We start from the raw sequence: 17,554 nt of genomic DNA on the forward strand, positions 1-17,554 counted from the left end.
TACTGGATACTGCCTCTCTACCCTGCAGTTTGGAAGCGAGGACCACTATTGACATTCAGTGGGTCTCACACACCCGGGACGGTCCTCTGCAGCAAAGAACTGTTGCGCCCAAATGCCCACAGTGGGAAACCCTGGCCCCGGTTCCTGAGGATCAGAGTGATTGATCGGCAGAGTGTAGCAATCCCTGGTGTAGAAGACAGGCTGTCTGTGTCTGTGGCGGGCGCCCCAGGATGTAGGGTCGCACGGGGCCCCCTGGGCCCCCTCGGGTCTCCCGGGGGTGTGGCCTGTCTCCGATTCGCCAATCAGAGACATCCTCATTAGTGGTGGGGGTGCGAGCTCCGGGAATAGGGGTCTGTTTGCAAGCCTTCAGACAGCGTTGTTTTTATTTTAAGTGCACAAGGAGAATCGTTTGACATGCAGATGATCACAGATTTTTAAAGGCTGTTGTCATGGTTTGCAGTGTGCTGATGAGAGCTTTGCAGCCCGCCCTGGGCCCTCAGTCCTGGCGGCCTCAGGATTCGTTGCGAGCGGAGAAAAGTGATCGCGAGACGTGTGCGTCTATCAGTGGGCCTCGCTCGGCCTTCCTGCCTGGTCACCGTTAACCATGTGACACAAGTTTTTGGTTTTGTTTTTTTTTTGTTAACCGCTCTTCATCCGGGGCTGACATAGGGCAGGGTGGCAGAAGCGGTTGATATTCATCTAAATGGGAGCTTTTCTGGAATGTTGGCGGTGGAGCAGAGAACTGGTCAAGCCTTCCTACGAGTGGCCCATGTGCAGGATCAGGGTCCCAGCCAGTTACCTCCTGAGCAGTTCTTCGAGAAGGCAGTGCCTTACCCTAAAAAGTGAAGCCTTAATGGTGGGATTTCCGGCCGGGCAGCACAACTGGGGGGGTGGGGAGGGATCGTTCTGGTTGGGGAGCTGCAAAGTGAAAAGCGGAGGGGGGGGGTGAAGCGGGTCCCCTTATCCACATATCCCTTTGGCACATGTGGCCCTGGGGGCTCCCTGTCACCTCCCGCTCTGAGAGCCAGAGAACCTGTCTTGCTCTAGGTTTTAGTGCGGTGGGGGAGGGGGAGGTCCTTGTTTCGTTCTGCTTTAATTAGGGCTTCTATCCAGAGCAGGCAGACTGCGTTCTGACCCAAACACATAGACCACCTCTGATTGGAAATCGGAGCTCTGCAAAATGTAGGCAGCCTGGCCTTTTGAGGGGGGGGGGGGGCAGTTGGAAGAAGTTTCTTCATGTTGTGTGCTGTGGACTTTGAGCAAGGCCTCCTGGCGGGAGGCCAGCTTGGCAGGACGGGTGGGGGGGGGGCGAGGAGACAGCGTGGAGGGTCTGTGGTTTCGGGGAGCGGTGGAGGGGGAGTTTGCGCTTCCCCCCTGTGTGACATTTCAGCGACTTGATCGACCCGCCTGGGCTTCACGCGGTCTCTCTTCTTTTGCAGACAGAGATCGCGAAGAGATTGAACACGATTTTAGCACAGATCATGCCTTTTCTGTCACAAGAGGTAAGACCTCCTTTAACTGTGTCCTCCTTGTGTTTCCAGGGCAGTCCAGGGACCCCTGCCCCTGTCCGTTCATACTGTCTGTAGTTGGCAACCTGGGGCTTTATGGAAACTTCTCCAGCACATGAGGGGGAGCATTTGCTCTTTCTTGTAGTGGAACGGGTTCTTTGCTGCTGCCTGAGACCAAAGAGGAGGGTCCTGGCCTGTGATGGGGCTAGCGGTGGGTGCCTCTCGGGCCCCCCTCCCCCCCGATCCAAACAGACATTCCCAGACACTGCTTCTCTGTGCCCCACCTCCCACTCCTGGAAACATCTAGAAGCAAGAAGCCTGGCCAGATAGTGCTAAGGGGCAGATCCTATAAAGGGAATGAGTTCCCAAGGGGGACCCCAGCCTCTAGGACAGAGTGTCCTCCCTAGAGGCATGACCAGTCTATTACCCGCCAAGCACACTTTGCAAGGGACCACCCCCTGAGGCCTGGACGGGGCTAGTGGGTGACACGAGGGCAGCGTCTCCAAGGAGACCCCTTGGTGCAGGGCAGACAGGAGAGCTGCCTGAGAGGGGCCTGTTTCCGTTCAGCAGAGCTCCCTCCAGCTGGGGCAGGCCCTGCCTTCTGTTCCCCCCCCCCCCTCCGCCGAGGGGCTGGGACCACCTCCACTCCCCCCCCGGACTCCTAGGTCTCTTAATCAGAGTAGCCACTGGTAAACGATTGAATCTACGTGAAAACAGGATAGGGTGACGTCCTCAAAGCTTGCAGCCCAGTGAGGTAGACAGCTGCGTAGGAAGCAGGTACTACCCCAAGGTGGAAGGGAACGAACGTACCAAGAAAACCTTTTTTAAACTAGGCCTGATTTTATAGAGCGGCTTTAGGTTCATGGCGACCTGTACGTGTGGAAGGCACAGAGATGTCCCATAGGTTGCCTGTTTTCAGCATCCCGCACCAGAGTGGGGTGTTGGGTCACAGCCGGTGAGCCCGCACACCGCTCTCACGTTCCCTTTCTCTCTAGACACGTTTTTGTTCCTCCCTTTACTTGGAGAGGGATTGAGCGTATATAGAGTCACATACTTTTTTCTTTTTTTTTTTTTTAATATTTTTTGTTCGGGATTCTCCAAGGTTCTTTTTTTTTAAATTTTTTTTTAAGCTTTATTTCTTTTTGAGAGAGAGAGAGAGAGAGAGAGAGAGCGTGAGTGGGGGAGGAGCAGAGAAAGGGAGACCCAGAATCCGCAGCAGGCTCCAGGCTCCGAGCTGTCAGCACAGAGCCCGACGCGGAGCTCGAACTCGCGAACCTCGAGATCATGACCTGAGCTGAAGTCGGACGCCCAACCGACTGAGCCACCCAGGTGCCCCTCACATACTTGTTTCTGAGCTCCTTGAACACAAGTTGCACAGACCCCGACAACCTCTCAGTGCCCTAGCTGCGCCGCCCACGAGTGGGAAGGTTTTCCTACACGACAGCCGTTACCCACACTGAGAAAACTAATCATCGAGGAATATCATCTCCTGTCTAGCTCCTGTTCAAAGGCGTGGAAGGGAGTTTTTTTGTATGTGTGGTAGAGGAAGGCGGTTGACCGATGGCCGTCTTTGGGCGCATCCCTATTTTAACTTGAAACAGTTCATGGGACGTTTGCACGAGTAATGCACGCTCGCTGGAAAGGGGTGAAAGAAGGCGAAAATGCCCTGCCCCGCCTGTTTAGTGGGCCTCTTCTGCTTTGTGAAGGGGGGGGGGGGGCGCGTCCCCGCCTGTCCCGAGCGGCCCTCCCTGTGCCCTTTGTGTCGGGGAGGCAGCCGCATCTCACGCACCCCCTGTTCCCCGCAGCACCAGCAGCAGGTGGCACAGGCCGTGGAGCGTGCCAAGCAGGTCACCATGACGGAGCTAAACGCCATCATCGGGGTACGTGGACTCCCCAATCTGCCTCTCACCGTGTGTATAGCCCTTTAATTCCTCTCATTTAACCGTAAACCAGAGATGGACCCTGACCTTAGCTGGCCTCAAAGAATGGCGGCCCCAGGGCTCCGGCTTCCCATGGGCTTGGCCCTGTTTGGGGGCTCTCTCCCCATCAGCTCCCCAGTGGCCCCCTACTCCCCACGTTGAGGGAGTGCCCACATGCCTCCACCTCTAAATTCATCAGCCCCCAGCCTCCCCAGGGGGTGGGGCTCCGAGGTCACCCTCACACCCAGTCTCCTCCTCAAGCCTCCCTGGGGGGGGGGGGCCTGTCCGCCCTGTGTCCCCTCCCTGGCAAAGGTCTGCCCTTCTTTGGCCACCTGGGATCAGAACTGTCTCTGCTGTACTGTTGATGTGAAACGTGCTGTGGAATTTGGGTTTGGGCTTTGTCGTGCCGGGCACTGAGCCGCCTGGCGGGGCGTTGGTCACGCACCCTTAGGAATTCTCCTGGGGGGTGTTCTGGAAGTCCTGTCTCCCCAGGAGCAGGGAAAGCATCCAAGAATGCTTTGGGAGCTCTACTTCTGGTGGGACCCCTCAGTGGAGGGAGGAAGCCAGATCCCTCCCCTTTTGCGTCCCCGACTCGCATCTTGGATTCATGAAGCGTCTTTCTGCTGCTTTGAGTGAGACTGAGGACATTTAAGATAAGCAGCTGAGGAAAAACAGCTCTTTTCCCGTGACTTTGGGCAAGGCTCTTAGCCTCAGGCGTACCTGTCCACCTCTGGTCCCTAAAATGAAGGGGGTCGGGGAGATCAATGCTTCCCATCCAAGGACAGCTGGCTCATGGTCCCCAAGGGCAGCTTCTGAACAATGTAGATTTCAAGGCACTCTCCCTGCAGTTCTTTTCCGTAGGTCTGGGGGGTGGGACTGGGAATCTGTGTTTCTGAAGTTTTTTTTAGCTATTCTGAAAGGTAGTCAGGCTTGGGAAGCAGTGGCCCAAAGGGCTGAGGTCCCGTTGGCCCTGACGTTCTGGGACCCTGCTCCGTCCTCATTTCTCTTTTGTTCTTACGTGAGGCCGTTATTTCAAGGTGGACCCGACCCGAAGGCCCCAGGGTGGTCCGCCTGGTGGAATAAACGAGAACTCCTGGGTTTTCAGCCTGGGGCAGAAACCCTGAGACATGCGTTCTAGCCATAGTTCTTCCCTGTGTGACCTCGGCAGGTCCTGCCTCTGCCCAGGCCTCAGTTTCTGCATCCGTTAAAGGAGGGAGTGGCCCAGCCCATCTCCCTGGGCCAGAAAGCGCTGGGAGGCTGGGGTCAGAGGGGCAGAAGCATGCTGGTAGCTCCCTACACTCCCGTCCCGCCTCTGGGACCTGTGTCGGTTGTGTCCTGGGGTCAGTCCCGGGGCAGTCACGCAGTGCTGTTGCGGGAGGGCACCGGCGGAGACGTGACCGTGGTCTAAACCCTGGCAGTCCCAGGGAGGGGCAGAGCAGGGTCCGGAAGAGGGACTGTGGGGAAGTGGTCCGTGCCTTCAGCCGTGGAGCTGGGAGGCAGTGCTCCTGAGGGTGAAATCCTAGCACCATAAAGCGGCTGTCTTCTCTGAGATCAGCCGGCAGGGGGTTTTTCAGCCCTGACACCTGTGAAGTTTGGGGCCAGACACTTTGTTGGGGGGCCTGTCCTGGGCACTGTAGGCGTTGAGCAGTACGCCTGGCTTCAAACCCACTGGATGCCCATAGCAGCCCCCACACACAGTTGTGACCCCCAAAACTGTCTCCAGACATTGTCGGATGTCCCTGGGGGCGGTGGGATGGCTTCCGGTGGGGAGCCACCGGCGTAACCAACAGCCCTGGTTTACAGAGAGGGGAAGTGATTCATGGATGGTCACATAGTGTCCGGGAGTGTCACCCCTCCCCCCGCTCAGCCCATCTGGAGCCTGGGGCCTCTGTCTCAGTGACCCATTCACGGCTCGGTGGCCGATAGCGGTAGAAGGGGGACGCGGGGGCGGGAAGTGCACCGTGAGCTCTGCCCTCTGAAATTTCTCCTCTTCCAGCCCCTCGCGTCCTGTCCCCTCTCCAGGCCGAGCCTTCCCGGCCCGCACCGGGGCCACAGTGGGTCCCCTCCCCCGCTTCCGCCTCCCTCCTTGGCATCGAAAATCCTCTTATGAAAATAACTTTTTTTTTTTTTTTCTAAATTCTAAGAAAAGAGCGAAATTGGGGAAGAAACGCTGCTTGGATTAGCTCCACTTCCTTTAAGTAGTATTTAGGAAGCTACAAGTTAGGTCAAGGCAGCTCGAGGCAGATATTGGAATTCAATTAAAGCCAACGAGTGGGGCCTGTGACCCCCATTTTCAAGGTAATTGCTTCTCCGGCTCTCAGTGAATGCAGCCGTCGCCCTGTCATTAAGCAGGCGGCCGTCTAATCGCTGCGCCTGACAGAGCGTCACAAGGCAGGAATTACGGACGGCTGAGGACGGCCGCGGCATGCTCGCACTGGGGAGCCGGGCTTGACTGCACTCCGGCGAAGGGGCGGCTCGTCTCGCCGGGGAGGAGAGGGCAGAGCGGGCTGGTAGCTGAGCACACTGGGGAAGGCGAGGTAGAGGGGGAGGGCGGGGGCGCAGGGGTCGCCAGGGGTCCTGGGCCCAGCAGTGAAGGGCAACTGGTGGCTCTACCCCCGTGGGGCCGTCCGATTTGCCCATCTGGAGGGAGAAGTAGCCCGGCCCCCTGGTCTGGGAATTAGGGGGGCTTTGGGCAAGGTTCCTCCGGGCCTCAGTTTCTCCATTTGTGAAAAGACGGAGGCGGGCTAGGTAAGTGTGCTGTGAGGTGCCTGCTTCAGTGCGGTGTGAGAGGCTCTCTTGGGCATGGAGTTGAAGGATTCTGAGTCCGTGTCTTGGCTTGACAGTTCAATGTGTCTGGCGTGGGTGGGTGTCCGTTGTGGCAGATTTATTGCACGGAGTAGAGTATTTCTAGGTCTCCTGGCGAGAGAGACTCGGATCCAACATCGGGCTGCTGTAAAGGGAGAAGGGGACAGAGGGGCGGAGGAGGGAGCCCAGGCTTGCTGGCTCAGCACACCCCCCTCTCCAGGGAACTCAGATATCCTCGAGGGAAGACGGGCCGGAAGATGTCTCTGTGCCAGCCGGGGCCTGGCAGGACCCAGTTATCATAGACCCCATTCTGTTACAGGCCCGTTTTTTCTTGGATCCAAATTGCTGAAAGGGTCAAGATTCCTAAGCATGGGCCTTCCTGCAGAAGGCATCCCTAGGCAGATTAAAGACCCTGTGAGCTGACCTAGCAACCGTTCCCAGACTCCTTTTTTTGTTGGTGGTTCTGTTTTGTTTTTACGTTCTGCGCTGGCCCATGGTAATGGAACCTGACGAGCGGAGGGGGTTCATCTGCACGCTGACAGCGTGGTCTACATTCCTTTGGAAATGTATTCGTGGGAGGCATGTGATAAAGCGTTGACTTTTTTTATTGTTTTCAGCGGGGCGGGGCGGGGTGGGGGCTGGGGGGGTGGGTGGGCGGTGGGGAGGACGAAGAGGGAGATTGTAGCCTGTCACAAACGACATGGCATTTGGAAGCCATACCTGAGGTTTTTTGCATTCACTCCAGGATGTAGATGTGCAGGATTCAGTCGACTGAATTTTCCACGAGGAAGAAGGTGCAGAGATCGTGCTTTAGAATACATCAGCTTCTTTCGGCCCGGCGGCGCGGTGGGGAGAGGGCACGCTGGCTCAGAGTCCTGGCTCTGCTTGCCTCCCCATCTCTGAAATAGGATAACAAGGGTTGTTGGGGGCTCTGAAAGCTATCACGGAGCACGGAAGCTCAATTCGGCGTGGAGCCCTGGGGCCCACCGGCCGTGTGCGATTAGAAGGAAGGGGGAAGGCCCAGGGCTGCTCTCCCAGCAATGCTGGGAGGGTGCCAAGTGTTCATTGAATGCAGTTCGGCCTCTGTGCTTCCTCTGGTGGGCGTCCTCCGTGGGCCTTGGCTCAGCAGGTGCTTAGACAACTTCACTAAGTTCAACCCAAACCGTGAACCTGAGAAGCGAAGCATTAAATCAGCCAGCAGAGGCATTAAAGCGTGATGTGCATAATCCAATTACATATCCTCTACAAGGACGAGCTTCCCTGTCAGCCTGTCCTGTAAGTGGCCATACCTTCTGAGCCCAGGGCGCGGGCACGTGACACACGTGTGGAACAAGGGATTCGCTTACAGCCCGCGGGACGCGTTCTGTGACGGGCTCGTGTTCTGGCGTGAACGAGCACCCCTGAGTGGGCTTGGTTCCAGACGCTGAGTCCCTCTTCGGGGCTGGGGGTGGAGGGGGGATTGCTAACTTCCTTTCACATCCCAGATGGAGAAGTCTCGGCATGGGAAGGAATGGTAGAGACTGGAGACAGGCTGCAGCAAAGCGGTGAGCGCGGTCCCTTCTTGGACGGTGGACTTGATTCCCTTCTCTCCCCAGCCGCCACCCTTGCACTCACGGGGCACTGTATTTCAGCACATCGTCCTCTGAAGTCAGGGACATGCCACAGGGGACAGAAGTGTTGCCTGCCGTCCCGCCTGCAGAGGGTCTGGGGCTTCGACACGGGACGGCGAGGCAGGTGGCTCACCGCCAGCCAGCTTCCCCTGCCGTGCTGGGGAGAGAATTCCGTTTTGCTCTCTGTTGCAACCGAGACTGCCATTAGCAGAGGCTACGCCCAGCAAGCGCTGACATCTGCCCTCGCCCCGCGAGAGAAGCCTTGGAGGTCGGCTCCTGAAGTCCCTGCTTCCCGGAACCTTCTGGACCACTCCTGACCGTGCCTTCAAACCATGCAGAGGAGACCTGGCGCGACTTTCTGGCTGTGCAGGGAGTGCTTTTGTACTCGAAGATGAGAAGTATTATGGAAATCTCCTTTCCTCTGTTGCAGAGAAGACACTGACGCCTGACGTGCTATGGCAGATCGCCAGGCAGCCACCATAGCCTTTGTTTCTGATGCTGGCTCACTGGTTTACGCTTCCAGGAAGCAGGGCACCTCACTGGTGCTCCTTGTCCCCACAAACTGTTCCAGCTGCCTCTCAGCGGGCCTTGGAGAGGAGGCGCGGATCTGGGAGGTGGTCACGTTCGGACAGAGCCACTCGGTTGACTTCCTCTGCATGTCTACCCAACATTATCACTTATTTACCCAGCAGCTGTGCACTGAGCCAACCTGCCGGGCACCTTCAGCGGTGCGGGGACGGATAACACCAGGTCCCTGTCTTCCTGGAGCTCCCAAGCTGCCAGGCATCACATAAAGACGAACGAAATGGTTGTATTTGTGATCCATTCATAGTTCTTGCTAACGTTTCTCGAGGACCTACTTTGCCTTGACACGTAGCGTAACGCATGGGGTCCTTGCACGATGAGACCACGAACAGAGGCCCAGAGAGGTCCACTGACTCAACCAAGGTCTCATGGCTGATAAGGTGGACGTCCAGCTTCTACCCTTCAGGACGTCCACGCTGGCCCCGGTGTCTGAGCTGTTAGAACTCAGAAGGGAGACATGCGTCCTGACCAGGAGGCTGGGGGAAACTTCCAGAGGAGGTGGTATTTGAACCGGCCGGGCAGCCTAGAAGGTTCGGTAAGAGGGCCGAGCTTACCTGGTAAGGTACGAATCAGGGTGTTTGGAGCTCTTCAACGACCTCTTCTCCCGAGCACAGATCCTTCGTAAGCTCTTATTCCAGAAACCGAATTGCTCATGGCAGGAGCCAGCCTTGTACCCACGCAGCTCCTTCTCTGAAGCCATTTTCTCTCCTCTCCGCTCCCTCCGGCGATCTTACTGGCCAGGCACTGTAAAAAGTGGATTAAATACCTCACGCCTTGCTTTCTGGGATTTTACTAAATAGTTAACGCTGGCAGAATTAAAGGGCCTGCCAGCAACTGGTCTAAAACCACAGGGCTGCTGGCGCAGACTCCTCTTAAAACTGGGCGTGTAGATACAGTTGGATCGTTGGCCCACACCGGGGAACGGTGGGTAGCCATTGGAAGGGATGTGTTGACTTGTGCCTAACAGTCTTAAATTAAAAATCCAGTTGTCTAGTAGTGAGGTTCGCGAGAGCCTATTTGTTTAGGAATAGAGTCACAATTTGTAGATCTCCATAAAGGAAAGTCTGAAGCGACTCGGAGTGGAATCTTCTAGAGAGTGGGATTGAAGGGTAATCTTTTAAGAAAAACTTGTAAATCCGTACTCATTTTTAATATTTTCTGACCGTGTATCATTTTTTTTCCTCGCAATAAGGCCTAACGATGATAATTTCTTTAAAAATGAAAGACAGGGGAGATCAGCTGTGAGCTCCCGTGTTTTAAAAGAGCCCGAGCCACCGGGCTGGGCCGGGTTGGGTCTCCGCATGGGGACCCCTGGGCTTTTGTATCTGCTCTGGCATCTCGGGGCACCTGGGGCTAGGCTGCACTGGGGACCACTGCCCACCAGCAGCTTCCATAAGCCACCTACCAGTAGATGATCCAGCTGATATGACCACCAGTGGATCCCAGCCTTTCGCGCAGAGCTGAGAAACAAACCCCCGGGGGCCGCCAGCGTGGCGGTGGCTCTGGTTGCCATTGACTTTGGGGTGAGCCCGGTTTGCCATTTGTAGCTTCGTTGGGGAAGAGCAGGGCCCCTAAGCCCCGGTTGCTCACGTTTACTGCCTCTTGAGGCCTCCAGCCAGAACCATAGACCTTCCCCCTGTGTTCTGTTGACTGCCAGCTGTGGCCCGAAAGCCAAGTTCATACTGATAGGCGAGCTGGTCAGATTTTTGCTCTCTTTGTCACCCCCGCTGGCCCTTCTTGCCTTGAGGGTCTCCCTAGGAACACTCTTTGGATAAGACCGGCGGTTGACAGAGCGGAGTCCAGATGGCACTCTATTGGCTGGAGTTGGCAAGCCACTGGCTGCCCAGTCCAGCCCGCCAAGTATCAGTTTGCCTTCTGTAAAATGGGCCTGACCCTTCCTTTGCCACCTGGTTGGAAGGGTCAGAGATCAGATTTGGAAAGTGCCAGGCGTTCAGTAAACGTTGGTTCCCTTCTCTTGTGCTTAGTTGAGAAGAGGTGTGCATAGGTGGGTATCCGCATATCCAAGGCCCCAGCCACTCTCCCGAAATATTTGGCCGTGGTGTAGCCCGCCCCACAGTTCCTGTGGTTCTCGGTGCAAAGTTTGGAATGATAAGATAAAGGGCATTTTGTAGTGGCTGCTGGGGAGGGAACTAGGCTACCCACACCGGTCCCTTGGGCGTAGGATGCAGACTGGAAAGAGAACGCCCTGAGGCTAGTCCGGGCAGGGGACGGCTGGGGTTTCAGGGAGCAGAACCCTTGGCTGGGCATTGTTATCACTGCTGTTGACGATGAGCAGGTGTAGATTTGAGAACAGCGGGGAGCCCCTTGTAAGCCCCCTGGCAAATGATAGCTGGGATTTGAAACCTGGTCTGTCACGTCCCAAAGCCCCAAGTCCTTGTTAACTGTTCTCCACCCTGACGTCCCCGTGCCATTAGCTCTCATTCCACTGGCCCCAAGCTCCCTCCTCTTGATCTCGGGGATTTTCTGCTGTGGCCTGCCCTGGCTCAGTAAGCCAGCCTCGAGTTCCTCAGAAACGAGGGAGGCTTCCCAGGATACGGGCTCGGGGTGGGAGCCACCGGCTGCTCATGTTGAAGGCGTGCAGGCGTGAGCAAACATGATCGCCAGCTTGAAAATGGATCCTTCTCAACAGAGAGGGAGCCCCGAGGGCTGCTTGGTCTTTAAATGCGCGCTTTTTATTGATCCCGGGCTCGCAAATGGACTGTGGGAAATTCTGTCCTGAAACTGGGGGATTGGGGGGGGGGGATGGGCGGGGAGTTTGAAGACCCCAATCTTGGTGCCTCGGTTGCGGGTCCATTAACAGACTGCCTTCATCCGGACAGCGTGTGTGGACCGAGCTGGGGGTAAAGGTTTTGGAGGGCATTCCCCCGCCGTCCACGCTCCCCCGTGCTCACCACCCGCTTCATTACAGCAACAGCAGCTCCAGGCCCAGCACCTCTCCCACGCCACGCACGGCCCCCCGGTCCAGCTGCCACCCCACCCGTCAGGCCTCCAGCCTCCAGGGATCCCCCCGGTGACAGGGAGCAGCTCCGGGCTGCTGGCGCTCGGGGCCCTGGGTGGCCAGGCCCACCTGACGGTGAAGGACGAGAAGAATCACCATGAGCTGGACCACAGAGGTGCGGCCCAGAGCTGGGGCAGGGGGCGGGGCTGGGCTGGGGGCTGGGGGAGGGGGTTTCCCGCGGGCCCTACTGTGCGTGGACACGGCAAACGTCATCACCCTGGGGTCAGGAGTTAGCAAAAGCTTTGGTGCCATCTGTTGAATTCCTGGTCTGTGGCAACCAGGGCCCCGCCCCGCATGACCTCCCCCTCCCCCCCAGTGCCTGACGTGGCCCGTGGCCCCGGCGCGCTCTGCCCTGGGAGGCCTGTCGTGCAGGCACCCTCCCGTTATCCTAGCTACAAGCTGCCCATCCTTCAAGGGTCAGCCCCAGTCCCATTCCTTCAAAAGTGTGCCTTCCAGTCTGGGCTGGGGGCCTTTTGCCAGTTCCCAGGAGAGTTGGAGAGCTGGGGTCCCAAGAAGGAGCCCTTGGTCGCTGTCCTCTTGTATCCTCCCCCTGGAGAATGTTACGTCCTCACCGAGATCGGTAGTCCTTCGAGAACAGGGGCCGGGTTCCCCGGCTTTTAACTTAGCGTGTATGTCTCACTAGCGCACGTGCCTTGGGCAAGGTGCACAGTGGCACCCTAGTAGACTGTCTTTAAGCGGAGGTAGCTGTCACACTACTGAGGGAGATGACCGGAAGGACTTGGAACGAGAACCCGCCCCCCCCCCCCCCCCCTTCACCGGCCCTTACCGTGAGGACCCCAGCAGCTGCACCCAGCCCGGGCTTCATTCAGGAGGGCTTAGTTTGTCGGGAAAGGAAAAGCCGTGGCTCCCTGGCAGACCCTTTTCAAAAACTGCCGCCTCGTGCGCTCTGCCCTTGGATGTTTCTTTCCCGGTTTTATTGAGATGCAATTGACGTACAAAATCGTGTAAGTCGAAGGTATACACATGGTCTGATTTGCTCTTAGCTGTTTACCAGGGTGTATGGCCAGTGCCTTCCCAGCCCTCCCCGGGCGCCACCCCGTCCGGCCCGGGCCAAGGCGCCAGGGTGGTAACAGATTGTGGGAAGCGGACGGAGGCACGGTTGTGTGTCCCTGCAGAAGGATGCCCCACCTGGGACAGGAGGCGGGTCTCCTCACAGCAGAGAGGAGAATCAGGGAGCTAGTGCCTGGCTGTGCAAAGACACAGAGAGAACGGTGTTAGTTGAAACACAACAAAAACCGCTCCCACAGTTCCTTTATTTACTTGCGTGTTTATTTTAAACAATGATGGTCTCAACGCCCAGATCCGCTAGGTCGCCTGCATAGCAGGATCCTCTTCCAAACCTTGTGACTTTAAAAACTGCTGAGCAGGAATCTCGGTGCCCTCCTTGGCACATCAGGGAGAGCAGGGCCACAGCCCCCGCCCCACCCGGGACCGGTGGCCAGTGGGGAGCATTGGAATCGGGGCGGTTAATTTTCAAAGCGAGAGATGTCACCTCATGGCCCTGCCTTGGCTGACCCACGGTGACTCAGAGAGCCAGGCCTGCGGCCCATTTTAAAACCTGTGAACTAGCAAAGCTTAAAAACCAGCTGCAGGAGACTGACCCTTCTCCCTTTTTTTTGTCTTTTTGTCTTGGGGGGCCTGACCCTCCTCCCGTCTGGCTCTTCCGTCCCTGAAGAAAGAGAATCTAGCGCGGTAAGTGTCAGCATGCTGGCATCTGGGCTGGGGGAGGGGGGGGTAATGCGGGAGGAGGAGGGGACCACGTGGGATCCTGGTGGGGGTTGTTGTTACGAAACAGGAGTTGCACCTGTTGAGAGTGACCTTCGGTTGTGGAAGCTGTCATCTCTCCAGCCTTCCTGTCCATCATTTGGCAGATGAATAGTTTTCAGTGAGCTCTAACTCTCTTTTTTATGAGAGGTGATTAACCAGAGAGGTCAGCTGGCCAGCCCGTGGAGTTACTGGGCCCCCCACAGGCAACCCCTGGGCGGGGGGGGGGGGGTCCTGCGTCCTGGGCTGGGCTGCTTCCCTCCTCCCAGGTTGGCTGCCCCCCCCCCCCCCCCCCCCCCGCCACCTGATCCTGTATTCTTGCTTCCTCCAAACGCCTGAGGTTTCTCCTTGTTCTGGGCTTTAACTCGGTTTAAGAAAGTGCTAGCGAGCAGGCATCAGGGCCAGGCTGTCTGCGTGTCTGCCAGCTCTGAGATTTGCTGTAAATCTTTCTGATCACACTGAGGCTCAGAGGTTCTGTTTCAAGTGAATAAGCCTTCTGAATAAGCGCAGTGGAGTCTGGATAAAAAAAATCCTGCAGCGATTAGCAAAGCTATTTTATTCCTCATCGCTGTCCTTGTATCTGGGGCCATCTAATCTGTTAGGATGGCTTTGGTTATTACCTCGTGTTAAGTAGGACTTGGAAGGTCAGGCAGTTAACTAACCATCTAGACGGCAGCTTCCTCGGTTAGCCCCTCCATTCCGACCCCCTTCCCTCCCGGCCCTCCTCCCGGCTGACTTTATAAACCATCCAATTAGCCAGAGTGCTCTCGGCCCCCCGCGACTGGCCCGTGTGCTCTGGGTCCACATTTGGGCCCAGTGACGGCTGGCTACCTCAGAAAGGAACAACTAAAGCTGAAAATCCGTCTCGATTGCTTTAGTGTTGATCCTCCAAAAGGTGGCCATTTTTGCAGAGGTGGTCTGTCTAGATAGGACTGGACCCCTCAGGGCTCGGGGCTGGTCCTGGCTTCACGCAACACCGGGGAGCTCTCTTGGCCTCTCCGGGCGCCAGTTTCTATACCTGTGACACGGGCATATTCCCGCCCAGCCAGCCTCTCAGCCTGGTTAGGAAGCCCCCTCGGCACAGAACGTGGCATCGAGGAGATGAACCGGTGAACAAGGCACCTGCCGCAGCATGAACCGAGGGTTTGAATTGAAGCCCGACGCCCTCTGTCCTCCTCCCCATTGCTGTTTGCGTTTGGCTTTGTGCCCCCGTCTGTGAAAGCTTTCTGCCCAAAGAAGCTCCCCGGGGGGACCCCCAAGAGCTGAGCTCTTCACCCTGCAGCACCCACACGCGTGCACGGCAGACTCCGAGCAGAGGGGGCACGCTCCGGCCCCGGGAGAGTCCGGTGGGAACAAATCGAGACGCCATCCGGCCCAAGGCCCGGGCGCCCGGCTCAGGGCGGGTGAGGCCGTAGGGCCGTGTGCCTGTGGCCGCGGCGTCGGAGGAAGTGTGCGGCCCCTCGCGGACCAGGTTGTCAACAGATGAGGCCCCCGCAGGAAGGACAGGGCCGCGGCCGGGTGGGAGGGGGCCGGCTGGACGGGCTGGAAGCCGTCCCAGAGGGCTTAGTCTGGAGTCCAATTAGAGGTAGCTTCATTCATATTTCCTTGCCTCGCCGAAGCAATAAAAAATACTTAGTTTTTTGGCCGCCTGCCAGCCAGAGGCGGGCTGGATCGATGCCGCTAAATGCCTGACATGACTCTCTCCGGTAGCAGCGAGGGTTTTCAGCCTGACTGCATGAGAAGAAAGAGCTCGCTGTTCTCCGAGCCACGTACTGGGTCGCAAGGAGAAACACGAGCCGCCGCACGCCCCCCTCGGCTCTGCTCCCCGCCCGCCCCGAGAGAGGAGAGGGGCTGGAAGCGATTCTGCTTAGCACGGGGTGGCCGCCGTCGGAGGAAATGAAATGAAATGGCGGTGATTTTCCTGCCGGCGCTCGCAGCGGCTAATTGAATTGCGGCCGTGTGCGCCTCGCCGCCGCTCCTGCACGGCTGTGGGGAAGGCTGAGCTGCAGTCCCATTATAACCTCCATTTTTTCTTCCAAGGCTTGATAACTCTGCCATTTTAATTTGCTTCAGGCAGAAACTTGGCAGGGAAGGGCTGCCCAGAAACCGGCTTAGGAAAAGGAAATTAAGTTCTGTGGCTGGTCCCCACGCCGTGCCCCGCGCCCCCCGCCCCCCCTGCCACCACCCCCCCCCCCAACCCAAACGCCGGCACTGGCCTCCAGAAAAGTGGGGAGATGTGAGGTAGACGCTCACCCCGGCCTCCGCCTTGGGATACCCTTCCCTGCCGAGCGGGGGTCCCTCCGTGGCCCTGTGTGGCCTGCGCGTCTGTGATGCGTGGGGCCGTGGATGGGCCGGCCTGTAGCTGGACTGAGTCTTGCTCCTTCCTCCAAGCCCCAGGCCTGATCCAGGGTGGGTGCTCAGAAAAGCGTGGGTGAGTGGGTGAGTGAAGGAGGGTCTCTTGGAAAGGAGTGAACTCGGCAGCCCCCTCGAGGGACATTGAATCTGTCCCGGCCCCCCGGAGGGCAAGGGCACAGGTTTGCTGGCCGGTACCCCTGCTGGTTAGCTCCTCCCTCCCTGCTTCCCAGCCTGGTGCTGACAGCCACAGAACCGGTTCTGCTCGCTAGTGGCCACAGGCAGCATCCCGAGCCCGCCCTGCGGGATGCCCTCCCGCCCCTGGGACAGCTCCCTTCCCAGGCCTGTCTGCCTGTGCTGTTCCTTGATCGGCCCTCTTCCCAGGCCTGGAATTTCAAGCTATAGCTGTGCTTTCTCACCTTGGAGTTTGAAGGGAGAACTGATCAGGCCCTTCCAAGCTTGAGAAACCTCGGTTTCCTTTATGTTGCCTCCAGTGGGGGACCTCGGGCACGTTTCCCAACCCCTTGGGGCCCCTGCATTCCCGCCGTTACAGAAAGGATGATTCCACCTGCCCTCCTACCTTTTCCCACCTTTCAGAGGGAAAGGCTTCCCAATGTTGTGATTTTTGTTTCTTTAAAACACTGCTCTTTCTCAGAAGTTGCTGGAGGCCCTGAAGTGGAGGAGTAGGGTGTTCACACAAAATGCCAGGTTGCCCACGTACCCTTAGAAGGCCTGTCGGCAGCCCAACGTTCTCCTTCCGGGTCAGTCCCCCCTTTCCAGTGGGGTTCAGCTGATGACGTATTGCACACAGCCCCTGCGTGTCGGCTGAGACCCGTCTTTCAAGACTCAGTGCAGACGTGGCTTATCCCTTCTTTGAGCAAATGTACGTGGCCGGCCCAGGATGGGTGTGGACGGAGAGAGGTGTGATCCGGCCCTCATGGAACGCACAGTCTCGAAGGCCGGAACGCAGACAGCTCCGTGCGAGCCTGTTTCCTTACTAGCAGCGTCACGGCTCCAAAAGGGAATTGTGCTCCCCGGCCCTCTCCCGGGGGGGAACCCAGTCTGGAGAGCTGGGAAGGCTTCCCTGGCAAGGCCCCGATGGAACAGAGCTGACCTCGAGGGCCTGGCCGTTGGTGCAGGACATTGCCCTCTTGAACCACCTGCACTTAGCTAATGTCTTGGTGTGCACGAAACGTTCACGCTGAATCTCCTCGTTCCCAGAATAACTCGGTGTCGCCCTCGGAAAGCCTCCGGGCCAGTGAGAAGCACCGGGGCTCCGCAGACTACAGCATGGAATCCAAGAAGCGGAAAGCAGAGGAGAAGGATAGTCTGAGCCGATACGTACGTCTAAGGGCCTAGTGGGCACCACTGGGTCTGTGCTGGGAGCTGGGGTTGTGGGAGAACACACAGGCCTGACTTGTGGGTGACTCAGAGGCACAGGTGGGGACAAGCTGGGTTGTCTGGTGTGTGTGGGGGGGGGGGGTGGAGACCATACACACACACACACACACACACACACACACGCTGTGCACATGGGCCACCACAGCCAGGAGGGAATGGATGAAGAGAGCAGGGGGCGCCTCCCACAGCTGGGCCAGTGACCCCATGCTGCCATCACGGCCTTCCCAGAATCCTCGGTCTGCTCCGGGGGGCCTTGCCTGGCACCCCCACACTTTGACCGAGCGGCATGGTCATGGTATCTGCTCCGGGCCAAGCTGTGCGGGATGAGAGCTGGGACCGACAGAAGGGGGCCGTGCGGTGCTGGGCTCCACTTGGTCACCTTGCTGCTTGTGGCTTTGGATATGTCGCCCACATTTCTGGGCAGAGGCTGATCACCACCCCCCCCCCCACACACACACACACAACAGCAGAAATGATACAATGAGCCTAGCATACTTCCTTGTCCGCAATGGTGGGTATAAAGCCGGCTGCAAGGAGCTGTGTAGCTCCAGAGAGACAAGTTGGAGGGGG

The 17,554-nt window shown here is 57.8% G+C and overlaps 1 protein-coding gene across 12 annotated transcripts in view; it reads left to right on the forward strand.

Annotated features, from left to right (window-relative positions):
- The window catches only part of TLE3 (TLE family member 3, transcriptional corepressor), a 50,536-nt gene that overhangs the window by 20,756 nt on the left and 12,226 nt on the right, over window positions 1–17,554 (forward strand). For 7 of the 12 annotated variants that reach the window (XM_030317806.1, XM_030317803.1, XM_030317807.1 and 4 more), the window contains exons 5-9: window positions 1,440–1,502; window positions 3,314–3,418; window positions 11,357–11,561; window positions 13,143–13,159; window positions 16,805–16,924. In XM_030317806.1, coding sequence (XP_030173666.1) covers window positions 1,440–1,502; window positions 3,314–3,418; window positions 11,357–11,561; window positions 13,143–13,159; window positions 16,805–16,924 — 510 coding nt within the window. The remainder of the gene's footprint in view (window positions 1–1,439; window positions 1,503–3,313; window positions 3,419–11,356; window positions 11,562–13,142; window positions 13,160–16,804; window positions 16,925–17,554) is intronic. The other 5 variants (XM_030317809.1, XM_030317812.1, XM_030317814.1 and 2 more) reach the window with 1 other exon arrangement.

The sequence above is a fragment of the Lynx canadensis genome, chromosome B3 (genome assembly GCF_007474595.2).
Source record: "Lynx canadensis isolate LIC74 chromosome B3, mLynCan4.pri.v2, whole genome shotgun sequence".
Taxonomy (NCBI): Eukaryota; Metazoa; Chordata; class Mammalia; order Carnivora; family Felidae; genus Lynx; species Lynx canadensis.